This window comes from Panthera pardus, unplaced genomic scaffold (genome assembly GCF_024362965.1).
Source record: "Panthera pardus isolate Hobbes unplaced genomic scaffold, ASM2436296v1 HiC_scaffold_1, whole genome shotgun sequence".
Classification (NCBI taxonomy): Eukaryota; Metazoa; Chordata; class Mammalia; order Carnivora; family Felidae; genus Panthera; species Panthera pardus.
Window position 1 is genome coordinate 62,985,254 of NW_026526654.1, and position 17,380 is coordinate 63,002,633.

The 17,380-nt window shown below is 37.1% G+C and overlaps 1 protein-coding gene across 6 annotated transcripts in view; it reads left to right on the top strand.

Moving 5' to 3' along the window:
- AKAP11 (A-kinase anchoring protein 11) overlaps positions 1-17,078 on the top strand; it is a 50,181-nt gene extending 33,103 nt beyond the window's left edge. For all 6 annotated transcript variants that reach the window (XM_019447447.2, XM_019447444.2, XM_019447446.2 and 3 more), the window contains 5 exons: positions 2,016-2,171; positions 6,943-7,026; positions 7,807-7,853; positions 10,811-10,971; positions 13,104-17,078. In XM_019447447.2, the coding sequence (XP_019302992.2) occupies positions 2,016-2,171; positions 6,943-7,026; positions 7,807-7,853; positions 10,811-10,971; positions 13,104-13,244 (589 nt within the window). In that variant the 3' untranslated portion in view covers positions 13,245-17,078. The remainder of the gene's footprint in view (positions 1-2,015; positions 2,172-6,942; positions 7,027-7,806; positions 7,854-10,810; positions 10,972-13,103) is intronic.
- Positions 17,079-17,380: the final 302 nt, after the last annotated feature.

Consider the following 17,380-nt stretch of genomic DNA (forward strand, 5'->3'; position numbering starts at 1 on the left):
GTTCATATAAGCTGGTGCTGTCTATTCCAACGTTTTGTCAAGGCCAGTGGAATATTGCTTTGTATTTCTTTTCCCTTTTCTCTTCTTTTCTTAATAACTGGGCTAGGGTTCTATAAGTGCTGATCGTTAAAAGTTGACTCTAGTGTGTATAGTGTGCTGTTTCCCAGTTTCTGTTTCTGATGTTAAAATGGTTTGCCTTTGAAGCTTTAAGGGGGATTCATTCAGATGGATTATTTTTAAAGGTATCGTTTGGATTCTTTCACTAGTGTCCCCTTTCTTGCAAATGTTTGATTCGTGAAAATAACCATAAATATTTCACAGAGCTATAATGTACAGAAGGGTGGTATGTGAGTATTAAATGGGGAATTATATGGTAGTGCATTTTTAGAAGAGCAAACATCTAAACTGTATTCTGAGCTGTTATTTATGAGGCAGAATAACTCAGCAGTCATTAAAACTCTCCTCTGGACCTCATCTAGTGGGTCATTTCAGCCAAAAAACCATTAGATTGTGGCACATTCCAGAGAAGTGTTTAAAAAAAAGAACAAAGGAGTGCTCCATTATGGCTCAAAACTGTAATGTGCCCGTCCACTATAATTCTGGTTGCTGTATCTTAAATATAAAATGAGGATAGCCCCCAAGGGGGTGGGCAGTTCAGGATCTATCCCAGGCACTGGGAATACAGAAATAAGTAAGACGGTCAAAAATACGTGTTCTCTGGAGCTTATGTTCCAATGGAATAAGACAAAGAAGTAAAATACGAAATATGTCACAGAGTGATAAGGGCTTTGGAGGAAAACTAAAAGAGAGGTGGGTAGAGGTGGGGTGGGGTAGGGTGACGATGGATGGTGGTGGTCAGTGGCAGCAGGTGGGGATGGTGGGCAGTAGCTAGGGAAGCAACACTGAGTAACATTTGAGCCAAGAGCCCAGGGTGAAGAGAGAAGAAGTCATGTGGGAATTGGTACCAGACAAAGGGGTAGGATTGTGCATGTTGGGGAAATAGCACAGAGGCTGCATGGCTGACGTTGGTGAGCTGGGGAGAGTAAGAGGTGAAACAAGATGGAGGGAATCACGAGAGGGAATCATACCAGCAAGTATAAGGATCTGGACTCTGATCGGTGAGAGGCCACCAGAAGGTTTTGATCAAAAGACTAACATTTTTCCTCATCGTCTTTAAAAATACAATTTTTAAACTGTTAAGTTGAGAACAAAATATAGAGTGGGCAGTTAGAGTAATTGAATAGTGAATGGTCTTTCTTGTGAAGATGGAATAAAAATGTAAATGTCTCTTCTTCATTGAAAAAAATAATGAGAAGGGTTATGATCCATGCTCAAAATTTTAAAGAGATCTGGCTGGTTTGACTGTAGGCTTGATTGACAGTAGTTGAATTCCTCAAACTGCTTTTTTGTTCTTAAAGCCAGAAAGAGCTTCCTGTCAGTACAAATAAAAGTACAGCCTTAAGGGGCGCCTGGGTGGCTCAGTCGGTTAAGCGGCCGACTTCAGCTCAGGTCACGATCTCGTGTTCCGTGAGTTCGAGCCCCACGTCCGGCTCTGTGCTGACAGCTCAGAGCCTGGAGCCTGTTTCAGATTCTGTGTCTCCCTCTCTCTCTGCCCCTCCCCTGTTCATGCTCTGTCTCTCTCTCTGTCTCAAAAATAAATAAACGTTAAAAAAAAAAAAAATTAAAAAAAAAAAAAAAAGTACAGCCTTAAAAGTAGGTGGTAAACTTAAGGTCCCAGTTAAAATATGAACTGCTTTAAAGAGAAGTTAGATAAATGTAGCACTTGGGTGGATCCATAACAGATAGAGCTCAGTTCACTTTGAAATTAGTATGCTCTCCTACAAAGTCTCTTCCTTAGCAGACACAAAGTGTTGGATGGGCCACTGGTGTGGCTCTGAATATTGTGTCTTGTTTTTGTCCTCTTTATCGTCAAATTGATAGCCTTAGAATTCAGAATCTGATGCTTTCGGATTGGTTTTCTTTTTCCCCTCCCTCTCTCCCTTCCTTCCTTCTAGTCCAAAAGAAATAGAAGACTTTCAGTCAACTGAGTCTCTGGGCAGCCAGCAGCTGAACCTCAGTATTGGTGATGACAGCACTGGCAGCTGGTCCAATTTAAGTTTTGAAGATGAACACCAGGATGAGAGCAGCAGTTTTCATCACCTAAGTGAAAGGTAACTGAAGTTGTACGTGTGATCCTCAGACCTCAGAAGTAGCTTCACACCGGGGGTTTAAGAATTATGAATTTGAAAATTCTGCCATTGTTTTCAAAACATACTTTATTATCCATAATACGGTTCTAATGGTTTTGCACATGTATTAGATACAGTAACAAGCCAAGCTAATTTTCTTTGGGTGTGCCAGTAGTTGATATGAAAAATATTGCATACATTTGGGTTTATACCCTGAGGATTTTCCCAGACTTTTGTGAAGTTTTGATGGAAAAAATGTATTTCTTACTTTAAAAAGGGTACTTCTTTTTTCTTTCTAGTCTGGGGTAAAGGACAGTTATCTGTAAAAGGTATCAAAATGGCCCTGGAATTTTCTTGTTATTAGTTAAAGTAATATCTTTCTGGAGAAGGAGTTCTCACTTAGCCTGCTATTGAGGAACAAAATGACCTAGAGCATTTATATGTGACTGACTGGAAATAATACATAAACTCATCATAAAAATACGGTTTTGTACAGCAGAAGGCACTTAACCTCATATATAACTTTTCTTAGTTAATTTTGTTCATAATAACATTCCTTTGAATATTTTATTAATTGCAGTACATTTTTTTCTTCTATTCTTAACTCTATAAAGGCATTCCTGACTAAACTATAAAATGCCATAAATTCTGACCCACATTAATTGATAATTGGAAATAATAAATGCCCTCCACAGCTGAGTGTAGGGAGAGGAAAGGGTTCTTAGTTTCAGGCTGTGGAAGGGACCCTGTGAGGCTTCAGTTGAACAGAACCCTTGGAAGTGACTGAGCAGTAGGGGGAGGAGGCGAGAAGACCATGGAAGGAGGGGAGGAAGGAAAAGAAATGGCTTTTCACCTGTTAGAACACATCATCTCAGAGCATTTTGTTTGATGCTTGGATTAACCAGTATTAATATTTTTATAGAACATCTGTTCTGTCATAGTTTCTTAAAATGCTGCGTAAACCACCAATACATCTTAAAATCGAGTTCCCAAAAGGCAGTCTTTAAAAGTGGTAGTGGGACGTAGGGGTAATATCACAAACATCATGTGGCCTTTTCCATGACTCTAACCTGGTATAGGAAGTTAACACTAAAATTCTTCTCTCATCTTGGAGAAATACAGGTTTCTAGAATTTCCGTGAGGGTTGATGTTGTCGCTTTGGAAATCCTGGGGTTAAAATGAGAGAACCAGGGTTAGTGGCCCGTGGCATTAAGGGGCCTGTCGCCAGTAGAAGAACTCTGCAGGATGTTGTCCGATTTGATGGCTCTGTCCTTGGTTCTGTCCTCGGTTCTGTCCTCTTTTGCATTTTATCAGTGCTGGAGAGTAAGTAGTCCTTCCCCACTTCCTTATCTGTGGTTTTGCTTTTCCGTGGTTTCAGTTACCCGCAGTCAGTCAAGGTCTAGAAGAAGATGGCCCTCCTTCTGACATGTTGTCAGAAGGTCATTGTAGCCTAACATTATGTTACTATGTTACTGTGCCTGCATCATTGGCTGCACTTCATCTCAACACGTAGGCAATTTATCTTTTCACCTCATCACAAGAATAGTGAGTACATACAATAAGATGTCTTGAGAGACAGAGACCACATTCACATAACTTTTATTACCATATATTGTTATAATTATTCTAGTTTATTGTTAGATTTTGTTGTCAGTCTCTTACTGTGCCTAATTTATAAATTAAGCTTCATCGTAGGTAGATATGTAAAGAAAAAAACCATAGTATATATGGGGTTCAGTACTGTCTGTGGTTTCAGGCACCCACTGGGGGTCTTGGAATGCATCCTCCACAGATAAGAAGGGACTACTGTGCTCATTATGTGTGAATGGCTTAAAACGAACATTTAAAAAAATCTCTTTAACAGAACCAAGTTTCAAAAAGACCAAATCAGGCTGAGACTAAAATGATTATGTTTAACATGGGTACATACATTTGGCTCAGAAAATTAACTGTTTGAATTTGGGATGGGAAAAACTTAGCTTGATAGCATTTTGTCAGAAACACACCTGTAGTTTTAATTGAGCACAGTTTTTTGTTGTTTTTTTTTTTTAACGTTTATTTTTGAGACAGAGAGAGACAGAGCATGAACGGGGGAGGGTCAGAGAGAGGGAAACACAGAATCTGAAGCAGGCTCCAGGCTCTGAGCTGTCAGCACAGAGCCCGACGCGGGGCTCGAACTCACGGACCGCGAGATCATGACCTGAGCCGAAGTCGGCCGCCCAACCGACTGAGCCACCCAGGCGCCCCTGAGCACAGTTTTAATAAGAACTCTTATGCTGTGTGGTTATTAAGGTTCAAGCACAAAGAAAAACTAGGGCCTGTCCAGGGTTGGTAGAGTGCATGTTGAATATACAGGTTCCAGGGCCTCACCTCCCAGAGATTAAGATTCATTAGGTCATCGGAGGTCCCAAGAATCTGCATGCTTGGTAACCACCTCAGATGATTTTAATGCAGGTGCTTCAGAGACCACGCTTAAAATACATGACTTCACATGTTTTGTCTTTGATGACATGTGCTGTTTTCTGGTACAGAGATCAGATAGGAGATAAAAGACTCCAGTTTGGACACTCTACGTGCTTTCACTCTAAATAGGAAGTTTAGTAGAGGGCAACAGTTAAAAAAAACCAATAATTTCAAAGTACACAAGTGTTTATGAGGAATGTATAGTTATTTGATCAGGAAGAGACCTGGTACATGCATCTCTTCAAGTACTTCAAGCAGTCTGTGAATCTTAGTAGTTATATAGTGGATTAGGTAAGAGGTGGGGCCGGGCTTGCAGAAGTTTTGAGATCATCTTTATGAGATATGTCAAAGTCGATAGTCATCTTCATATGGCTGAAAACCACAATAAAGAATTTTAGCCCTAGACTCCCACTGGTTGGAGGTATGCCTGTTCTAGACATTGGAAACATGAGAAGATGTAAAAGGAAAATACACAAATAGGAAGAGATAGGAAATAGGAAAAGGTATAAAAGAAAATGGTAGAAACAGGACAGTGTTCAAGAATGAAATATGAAGACTGTTAAGTGAAGAAATTAAGTTGTTTTGTGTTGGATTAATGTCAGATGATCATTGCTCAGGACAGTCCTGGTTTGCTTCTGCTGTTCTGGTATAGTTATTAATGGTGACTTCTTTCATTTCCAAAAGTGTCCTGGTTAGATGAAAAATTCTATGGTCCTAACTTTAAATCTGATCCATTTTGAGGGGCAGCAGAGGTGAGGGAATGAGGTTAAATAGAGGGAGTTTGAATTTTTGGTCTTTACATTCTTCAGCTGTTATTTCTTTTCATGTTCACTTAAAATCTAGGTGATGGGTTTTTATTATTAATTAAAAGGAGGGGTCATTGTTGTCAGGGAATGAGGAAGAATTTTAATTTTGTAGTATTTTTCTTTGTTTAGAAAAATCGTTCTATTGGTAGATGTAAATGAAGTGTTTGAGATCATCAATTTTTTCTTTCTCTTTGGCTCACAGCCGTCTGTCCCTTCGGTATCTCCATGTTTTTCCATTCTCGATTTGTTTGACAGCAGGCTACATAGGCATAACTCTGGTTGTTTTAATGGTTTTATGATAGAGCTATATTTTTTTGAACATAGGTTGAAAAGGCACTGCTCAGTTTTAGCTTTTATTTTCGAAGACATTATAGTGTGTGACAGTGTGATAGTGCCAGAGTAAAGATGGATATGCAAATTGTTGAAATTGCTTGGAAACTCTTTATAACGTTTAAATAATTGTCCCTTTGTTGGTAACCTTGTCAACATCTACTGATGCACAGAGGATGATTTTGTGTTAATTCACTTTTTAGAACCAAAATTTTGGTTTGCATAAATATTAATTTTTATAATTGCCTAGCATAATGTGGGGAAATATAAGCTGCTTATCACTGCGAACTAATGTGCTTACTAATTATTTTAGTGATTTAGAATTTTAAATTGCATGTTTAGGTTTTAATCTGAAATTTTTAACTTAATTTTGTTTCTGAACACAGTCGCTTTTTGTGTTTTATTGCTTTGCCGCAGTTTGAGAATCTAGTTGCTTTCTTCTTCTAGTTAGGTGGTTCAAGAAGTTCTCTGTGTGGCACTGGTGACTGGCCCACCAGACAGGTGCATTGCTTAACTGAGCCTTGGTTATTCAATATTCTGAAGAAAGTGTATAATATTTGCCACCTACTGAATTATACATAATGTATGAAATGAAGGTCATTGACATAATAAGAGTATTTTAAAATCAGAAAACATCTTTTCTCCAAGTAGGTACAAAAGGTCTGTTCGGGGCTATGTTTTTGTGCCTGTCATTTCATCCCCACCTACCCAGCCCATCAGTGTTTGCGCTAAAGAGCTGAGAGAATGTTAACCTACGGTCTTTTTAAAATTTTACCCAAACTGAAGGGTATTGGCTTTTTACAAATTATATCCCAAGATTTGTCGTAGACCTTAATTAAATCGTGAAGCTTCTTACTTTGTGCATCCATTTGCTGTCCTAAAAGTCTTTCTGTTATGTTCATGTGTAAAATAAATACAGGTTTAGAATAATTTTCCTGATCTGTTGAGGGCAAGTAAGAAAACTTTCAATGTCCGAAGCTGTCAAGTACCTTTTCCAGTAGCAGTGATGGTCTCTCCCTCCAAGGATGCCCCACTCCTCCGGGGCAGCTTCCGAACCTCCCAGTTACCACTGACAGAAGCTGTTCCAAGGAAAACCAAGGTCTTCTTTACTATTCATTTTCTGGTTCAGCTCTGTTCTTTTCTTCTTCTGGCAGTAATGGTAACAGCAGTAGCTGGAGCAGTCTTGGTTTAGAAGGAGATTTGTATGAGGACAATTTATCCTTTCCAACAACAGACAGGTTGGTCCAGTCCAGAAACTTAAAAACTGATGAGTCTTTCACACTAATGCATGATGTCATATTCTTAAAAGAATGTGGGTTACAGTGCCAGTATGTTTCAGTCTGCTTTTCTCCTATATTTGGACGTGATTCTGCTTGACAATTTACATCTAATGAAAAAATTCAATTATGCTAAGACATGACTGACATCTAATTGCAAAATGTGTTGCGTCTATGCATGCGTTGCTCTGCTTGCTCTTTTTCATTCTACCGATTATTATTTCATTAAAAAGAGCTTGCTTCCTACAGGATTTCTGGGGTTTGGGTTTATTGGTTTATTTTGTTTTTGTATGTAATTTTATTTCATATATAAGAAAAGTGTAGGAAAAAGGTGTTTTTTTACCCTGTTAAAAAATATGTACATGGGATCAACAGAAGCATTAATAATTATTCATGGCATTCTGTGATAATTCAAATGCTGTGTTATCTAAAACCAAATTAGTAGAATATTTCAGCGTTATTTTAAAATAAGTTTTATCATGAAATTAGTTGGTGTTCTGTATCACGGTAAGGTAAAACCTCTTAGTTATCGATGACCTATCTAGGCATCATTTACAATTCAGATTTTAACATGAAATGGTGTGAGAAGCAAAGCTTCCTTTTTTATTGGCATTTCTTCCCTTTTTAAGTGTCACATATCATCGTAACATTCATTCTTTACCACGTTTTAAGAATTAGTTTTAATACTATTATTAACTAAAGCCATTTTTTTAACTGCTTCTGCTTTTTTTATTTGAAAAGTGATGGGCCAGATGATAAAGATGAAGATCATGAGGATGATGTAGAAGGTAATTGACGATTTGTTTTTCAAAGTGTTTGCGTGTTTTTTGTATAAGGTTCTAGAAGAGTCTTTAACCTGTCCATTTTTGTCAGTCTCCAGTTTTATTATAAATCGGGGTATTTACATTACAAATCAGGATATTCTTGTACTAATGTATCCAATGTCAGGTCCTTTGTTAAACAATTTGTACTATTTGATTGCTAAACTAATGAAGTGCCTGCCCATTGGTGTAAAGGCTGACATGCTTTAAAAGAATTATTTAATTATTGGAGAGGGAAATTTATGATAATCTCTCTGTATAATTATCTTTTTAAAAACATAAAACCCTTACATTATAAGATATAATTTATTATAATTATGGCATATGCCCTAGTTTTTTCCTCCCAAACTAGTAGCTTCTAGAATTAGTGTTTTAATGTTGATCTTTCATAAATCAATAAATAAAAATTAAAAGATATTTTAAAATAAATTCTTCCCTCTCTCAATTCTATTCCTAAACTCATATACATATGAGTTACATACATATGTATGTTACATATACATACATAAACATATACATATTTGAAGAAAATACTCAATTCTTTCTTTGATGAATATAGTTCTAAGTATGTAAATACTGGACACCATTGGTCACAGAGTTGTGGACCATCATTTATAATGCTTAATTCAAATATATTAGAATATCTGAGCGAACATAGAAACTTTCCGTGCCGAAGCTGAATTTTCATTGTGATTAGATGGCTATTGATTTATTTTCCAAAAATCTTTATTTTTTTTAATTATGAAAATACCAACAATCTCTAGTGACACCTAAAAATATTCATACTGTTTGAGATACTGTTTTTGAACTAGTGATTTTTTTCATCCTTTCTTTGCAAGTAGACAAACTGAGAAAATTTCCCAAATGAATTTCTTGAAATGTACTTTCATAATACCTGAGTTTCCAATCAGTTTTGTCACCAATTATGCCTTCCTTATTTAGGGAGGTCAGGTACCGGTTTTTGAGATACAATCCTCCGAACTGAGGTGATTATTTTTTAGTGCCAATGCTTCTGCTCAATAGACATTCTTCATATCGGGCTTCTAGAAGTAAGTTTTTGTCATCAGATATGAAGTAGGAGTAGGACAATACTTTTAGAGTCACAGATAGGCTGGGTAATAATTTGCTTTATTTTTGTTGACTTAAAGAGTGTTGACTTTGTCTAGAAAAATTGTATCCTTTTTTCCAAGTCATGCCTGTGAGCAAAGTTATTCCAAAGGCAGTACATGGTGTAAATGCGTGTGGTGAGTATTTTCTCTAATGAACTAGTCATTACTTAACTGACTTTACTGAGGAATGAATAAGAGAAAAGAAGATACAGGTGAATATAAATAATGAAATTCATTTTCAAAGTTTACTTTTGGCACTAGCAAGCTCTTTAGGGTTTCTTTTGTGAATAGATAGAAATCAGAATTACATGTGGATATATGCCATGCCATCACTCACCTTTGAGATCCCAGTCTTCTCATCATGTAGAAAATTGTGGCCAACTTTCAATTTTGTTAAATTAGGAATTGGTAAATTAGGAGATGGATTGAAACGAATTTATAGAAAGATTCAAAATTATGGAAATCCTACTTTTCATTGTTGTTTATAGTTGCAGTAGGTCAGCTCCTTCCCTTTTTGCTGGAGTTTAGTAACCTCTCCAAAGAGCCAGGAGCTCTGAGCTGAGAAAGCCAGTAATACAGAGAAGTCTTGAGGTGACTTAGCTTCCGACCCCATGACCTCTGCAGGATTCACTGAATGGCCCTGGGGCCACGCCTGGTATCATAGTGCACTAGACCCGTTTTTGATTGAGAGTCAGTGGGGGGAGAGGAGGAAAAAGGCAGTACGTTTATCTTAAAGCGTGACACGGATCCGTTTTTTTAAGTGAAAAAATTAGGAACCAACACATGCTAGTCTAGAATGCCCTCCAGTGCCCTCAAGAAGAATCAGGGCCATCCACCACCAAATTTCCATTGCTGGTACAAACTGGCGTGATGTCTGCCAGCGTGCCCACTGTACATCTCTTGTGTGGGAGGGCCCTTGTCTCAGCTCGGCTTTTTGCTCAGCCATCGTTAAGCTGGAGTGGGTAAACACTTGATATGGGCCCACAGGTCATTAGTTTTATCATCAACAGCGATTCGTCCTTCCTTATGTTGAAAACGTACTTCTCATTAAAAAAGGAAACTTGAGAGCAGTTTTTTATTTATCAAGGAGTGCCAGAAAATTCCCCAGTCTGGCGCTTGGGATATTAAGTGGCTGCATATGACATTTTTTCCCCCATTCTGCCTAAAGAATGAAGTGATTACACAGAGCATGGAGCCAGACTGCCTGTGTTCACATCCTGGTTCAGCCACCTCCCCACTCTCATACTCTGGATCTCTCTTTGCCTCACATCTCTCACGTAGTTCCCACCTCATAGGGTGGGTGTGAGGATTCCCGGAGTTTGTATAGCAGAAGAGCTTAGAACGTTGCTTATGATGTAATACGTGTGATACAAGGGCTTGCTGCTTCCTTCTCTCAGTTCAAGCAGCTTTCTTAAAGTCATTTAATAGGTTTATTTATTTGAGATTGTATTTTTGTGTTTCACTTCTATTTTGGTGGTAATTATAGCTTTATAGTTTGGTTTCTCTTTCTTTACCTGTGTATTGTATTTTGACACAAATTATGGCACTTATAAAGGATCTGAATTCAGTGCCTCAAAGTAGAGTTTTACATCTGTGCTCTCAGTAGACGATCAGTGTTACTCCTTTGTTGTAGAATTGTTTTGCCCTTTCAAATAAATGTTTTAGTTGATGTCAACATAGGAGTAAGAAAGGACGGATTTTTTTCCAGCATTGGCTGGAATCTTAAGAAATGGGAAGTACCTATCCTGGGAAACCAGAGGTGTTGAGAATCAAATTGATGAGTTTTACTTTATATTGCTTACATGTCAATATTAGGTTTGGAGCAAGACCGAAAGATTCTGCTCATTACAAATATCGACATGGAGCCGTGCACAGTAGACCCCCAGCTAAGGATTATCCTTCAGTGGCTCGTCGCTTCGGAGGCTGAAGTGGCAGAACTTTGTCTTCATGACTCTGCGAAGAAGGAGTTTATACAAGTAAGGACCTGCCGTATAGAGTGTTTGTGAGGATACGTTTCGCCGTACGTGCTACTCTGTGTCACGTGGTTGGTCTAGTAAGATGCCCCTTGATAGCAGAGGGCGTAAACGTTTAGGTGGTAGAGTCTCATAGTTGGGTCCAGATGTCCGCTGTGCCATAACCACAGGCAAGCTCCCCAGTCTCCGTGTCCTTAACTGCACTGTGAAAATGACTGTGGAGTTTACCTCACAGAGCTTTTGTGAGGATGTAAAAAGATGCTTAATCTAGTGTCTGGCACATCCTAAGTACTCCAAGTTAGGTGCCGTTAATAAACATGTGTTCGTATGCAAAAACTGAGTTATTCTTTGTTTTAAATTGATTCATAATTGTGCCTTGTAATTAGTATGTCTCCTACTCTGTTAATCTAGCCTCTCTAGTGGGAGACACTAGCATACTCAAAAGCCAGTAAAGGTTTAAACATTTCATAAGGGATCATGAACCACTTTGAGGACTTAATAGGGCTCTAATAATAGAACAGTCAGATTCGATGCATTAATAGGATGTCTTTATTGAGAACTTACTTAACTGTTTGCCAGGCACCTTGTTAGTCAAGAGTTTTGGTTTATAGTGTTAAGGTTTTTGTCCCAGAATTTTCCTTACCAGAATTTTGGTTTAATCTTCCTATAGGTATAGAATAGTCCAATGAGTAACCAGTATATATTGATCTGTAATAACAAAAAAGGAACAATCCAGTTACTCTTGATTCCTGGTTTAGGATTTACAAAGATATTGTTGAAAGAAATATGTGAAAAAGGCATTGGTAAAAATAATTTTTTTTGGCATTTTGTAATTTGTTTTTACTTGGACTTTTTGGAGTTTTCTAGTTTAGGTTTCTGTTTGTGAGCAGAAGGAGAAAATAAGACGGAAAGAGATGCTCAAGGAATGAATTGTCAGGGAGAAGGAATGGGTAGGAAAAGTGTCAGAACTGACTGTAGAGAGGCAAACATTTTCAAGTCATTTAGTCATGGATAAACTGAGGACTAAGGAAGGCCTTCAGTAGAACTGAGCGTGAGCATGTTAGTGCTTGGGGCAAGGGACCTCTTCCCAAGTAACCTAGCATATGTTTTATGGTTACATTTATATGAAATGGCCAAAATGGGCAAATCTATAGAGACTGGAGTAGATTAGTGATTGCCTAGAGTTGAGTGGTTTGTGACAAATGGGCGTGTTTACTAATAAGTAGAGCTTTCCTTTTGGTGTAGTGAAACATGTTTTAACATCGATTGTGGTAAGAGTTGCATTCAACGGGGGGAGTATACTAAAAACCATTGACTAGTAAACTTTAAGTGGATGAAGTGTATGCTCTGTGAATTATATCTCTGAAAGGATACTTTTTAAAAAGGTTAAGCATATTTATATTACAAAATTAGTTTTTACAGGACTAAAGAGAAAAAAAAAATGAGTGAAGACATGTTCTGATTCTGGTGACAATAGAGTTTATTTAAACCTGTATTTACTTTTTAAAAAAAATTGAGGTGTAGTTGAAATATAACATTATATTAGTTTCAGGTATACAGCATAATGATTTGATATTTGTATATATTGTGAAATGATCACCACAATATTTATTTACTTTGGTGGTTTTTTGTCGAAACACTAACATTTCTTAACTTAGAAAGCCATGTTTCCATTGAGGCCAGAGTGTGTATTCCAGAAAAAAGCCACACTGCATGTTGTGAAAGGAAAAATCCACATCGTTCTATTAAGATTGACATTATCTTTATTATTTTATGTTCCTGATTGAGGGTGTGGCAGATGTATTTAGTTAGGTCAAGAATTTGGTGTAGAAATGGAGACTAGACTCCCACAGACTATCTGGTGGGTGAGGTTTGTGGAGTTCTGTCTCCCAACGATCCCAAAGTGTCATTCTGTGAAGGAGATGTGTTTGTCAAAGGCAGGAAGCAAGAGGGTTTAATTTGTGTAAAGGGGTGGTGATTTAGTGGAGAAGACTTCATTATAAAACTGGGGAATAATATTTTAACCACAGGCAGCAGGATTCTTACAGTGATCTGATATTAAAAATAAAAATGAAAACTTGATTGTTAGAAAATTGTCTTTGGTTAATGTTGGACATGCTTTTCTTTCTTCCTAGCTTTCAAAACGACTACAAGGAAAGGGATGGAAGGTGGGGGACCTCCTGCAGGCTGTGCTGCGGTACTATGACATGCGGGAGAAGACGCCGGGGGAGGAGAGGTGCAAGTCACTGTTTGACTGGCTCTTGGAAAACGCATAGAACAAACGCACAGCCGGTCCATTTTATTGTTTGGGGAGAGGAAGTAACAGATAAGGATGCATAGGGTAAACTGTTACCACTTACCGTGAACTGGGAGGGAAGTAGATAGAGCTTTTTAAAAGCGCATTCCGTCATCCCACGTTGTATATATATAGTTCATACTTTTGTAATCTCTGTCAAATATGATCTTCATTTATTCTTCTAGACACGTGCATAGTGTGTTAAGATCCTAAGAACACTGATTTGACGGAAGGTCTGACCATGAGGTTTTCAGGGACACTGACTGACAGCATTCTTTTTGCATCCAAGTTAGTGCTGCTATGAACCGCACCCAGGCGGCCAAGGACGTTGCAGACAAATGCTATCCTGTTAAGAACTAATCTGACAAAATAGCTTTGAGGCTAATGGTTTTTCTTTCCCCAATAGAATTTTTTTCTTATTTTTAAAAGTCATTTTTATTTTCATAGCTCAGCTATTGGTAGGTTTTTGGATCCCCCCAAACTATTTAATTTCTTAGAAACGTTAGTATTTTAGGTTTCTCTAAATACCGTAAATGATAGTTTCCCCAGCCTTTCATTAAATGACATTATTTGCTAATGTTGCCAATCCATCTGGCATGAAAGTGTGTGTGTGTGTGTGTGTGTGTGTGTGTGTGTGTGTGTGTGTAGAGGAATACTTTTGACTTGCCTAGTGGGTTTGTGCCCTTTTTTATTTTACTGTTTTCTTGGTTAGAAACCCACTGTTGACATTTAAAAGGTGCTTTAAAATAAAATGTCTATAAAGATTGTGCAGTAAGAATTTTTATTTCTTGTTTTTTTTTAACTATTTTGCATCCCTAATTTATCCTATAAATTAAAATAAAGGTGCAAAACATGTTAAAATTTTAAAAATTAATGTTAATATGGAAATGCATTTAGAGAAGCCCAATAATTTTCACTGTTGGATTTTTGAAAAACAAACAACTCTCTTCTTAGCAAGGATGAGCTTTTTCTAGAAAAAGAAGGGATGCCCAGGCTCCCTCTCCCCGATAAAATAGTATCTGCACTGTTTTGTAAAGTTGACTGACATGATTTTTCTGGGCTCTGTGTTTTTTTACTACCTTGTCTTTAGAAACTGCAAGTTGACTCGAATAGTGCTTGTGTGTTGGTTTTGTACGTGAGGGTATGCGCGTGTGAGTTTTTGGTTCTTCCATTAGTGGATTTTATAATCTAGAGTAAATCACCTTTTGTTGGGGGCTTTGGTTTTGCTCCATTACATTTTCTTTTTTCCTGCCATTGCATTTTCTTTTTCCCTGAGCACTGACTGTTCTGGAAGCTGCACAAAGTGTAGAAGACATAGCACCCACCAAGGGGCAAGGAATAAGGGCACTTACATTAATTTGAATTAATAATTATGGTAGAGAAATGTATTTTGTAATGAGAGAGTAAAATTTGCTTTGTAAGAAAAATACCAAAAGCCACTTAAATATTTTGAGATTACATTGTAAGCTTTGGTTTTTCTCAACTTAAGATACAGAAATGGAGTGAGCCTTAAAAATAAATTTGCCTAAAGTTTCTTCAAGTATTTTTTAAGGTGGAGAAATGCAGGAAATGTATATAACCAGAATTGTTTCTGTCTTTTGCTTCTCAGAACTTGAGATTTAGCAGCACTGGACTGGGTTTATACATGCTGGCACCTGGGTTGTTGATGATAACACAGATTTATGGTTTATTAAGCTTGGATTGAATTTTTACAAGTATATAACTATCAAGTTGTGTTTAGTAACTTGGATATATGTACGGGTGTGATTAACAGCCAGATTGTGTTCGGACTTTCTTTTCAGCTAAAGTGAAAATATATTAGTTTCGTTAAAACTTTCTGTGCTTGAAAGTGTTTATGTTTATTTCTATTATGGTAGAAATCATTTTGAAGATTTTCCTCCTGTCTTTGGTTTCTCTGCATTTACCTGGAGCTTTGCTGGATTCAGAGTTCCCTGATTTAGCCACGACATAAGGACAGACCAGTCTTTAGGTGTTAGTTAGCATGCATGGTAAGAATCCTAGTGGAACTCTACCCCTGTATCAGTTTCACACAGGGGCATAGAGAAAAATATTAAGTATTGGCAGATGTGAAAAGAAGCGTGAGTTAAAGCTCCTTGTAGGGAGAGAAGTATCTTTTAATCAAGTGCAGTCTAAACTCACATTCTTTAAAGGCACTTTGTGATTATTCCAAAGACATGTTCCGTCTGTTTGGTTGCCCAGTCTTCAGAACAGCTCTGTTTGTTGAGGACTACCCGTCTTATTTTATTACAGATCTACTTGACCTATTTGTATTATATAACATTGTGATCTTGCCATTCTGTGCATTTTGGCTCTTACGAAATTACCATGTCTTACTCAGAACTGTTAAGTTGTGATGTGCGTTGAGTTGAATTCTGTTTATCAATTTCAGAACCCTTGAAGGATCTGTGGGAAGAAAGTGGACGAGGCCTTCTGATAGGTTTTTTTTTTTTTTTTAGAACATTATTTTAGACCGAAATGTAACAATTCTTTGATAGTCTTTTCCCAAGCCACGTTTAAACTACATTTATATTTTGGATGTTATTAATGTTGATTTTGAAAATACTTCCTGATTTATACAAAATGAATGATTCATTTGTAAATCACAGAAGAAAATTAAAATATCTTTTGGGATGGTTGATAGAATTTAATGAAGTAATAAAACCTCTGAGAGTATTCACTTGGTGAATATATGTGATAACATCTTTATACTTTGAAAAATGTTCCACTTACCCTTTCAGATATTTGACGTGAATTAATTCAATTCATAATACTTCCATTTTGCTTAAATAAGGGTTTTATGTTGCTGGCAGGAGAATTTAATTACTTATTAAATGTACCATGTATAAAGTGAAAGATCATTTACTCACATGGCTTTGACATCAGTGCACATTTCCCAGTCGCAGACCTTAACCCTGACTCATCATCAGAGTCCAGAGTCAGATGTCTTCTTAGTTAATTATTTAGCTAGTAGTATTCTTTCACAAATAACTATCACTTTCCCATCAGTATATTGCTTTAAATTTTATATTTCTCAAAAGAAACTTTCCACAGTTTAAAAAAAAATATTAATGCATCCACACTCAGGGTGTAGGGAAAATGCTTTCCATTGAAAACCCTGCCCACCTGTCACCAGCACAAGACAGTTAGAGCATCAGTGGGAATTACGTGATTATACTAAAGCGAAAAGTGAAATGCATTTTTGTTTCCGTTTTTAGCAAAAGACCCTGCACACATTTACTCACTTACTGGATTCCTGCTCTGAAGACGCAGATGCAGTGTTGGTCACTCTTGTCACTTTATTTATTTATTATTGTTTTTTCCATCCCTGTACATTCCTTTCACATGGGTAGGATTGTAGTTCTAGAAGTTCATTGTTTTGTTTTTGCTGTAATGTTTGAATACTATTTAATATCAGGTTTTAATATTGCTGGATTTGCTAACTTTGGTTACTTGTGCAGTGTTTGAAGTAATTCACATTCTTGTTTAATATATATATAGTAAAAGCAGCTTTGAGTAATCGTAGCTGTTTATTTGTGCAGAATTACTACATTAAGATCTTGTATAACGGTGACTTTTTTTTGGCTTTTCAGTCATTTAATATGTTCATTTATCAAAATATGAACTTCAGGATGCACTATAATTTTGTTTTTGCAGTGGCTCAAAATAAACATTTCAGAAATTACTTTTGTAATAATTTGCAATTAATTGTTCTTTTTATCTTTTATGAATTATTTGTCTGTGATCTTTCCTCTCCCAACTAAGAATTCTCCAATAAACTTAAGAGATGCCTGGCCTTCGTTTCCATTCTGTAATATCTTGTTAACTTCTCTGTTCTGAACTAAACAAAGGCATACAAGTGGAACTTCCATGATAGAAGACTCATTGCACGATCCTTATGCTTCTAACATGGTTTCCAAGAACAAGAGAGGCTAGGTATTTTTAGTCGGACACTAGATTCTAGCTACATGTTCAGGTGCCTCTGATGCTGACATAAGTGACTTCAAAGGCTGTTGGCCCAGTCTGTTCTGTATTTAAGTGCCCCGTAGAGTATTATGCTTGCGTGGTAGGGAATTCTTCTGACCTGGATCCAGCACT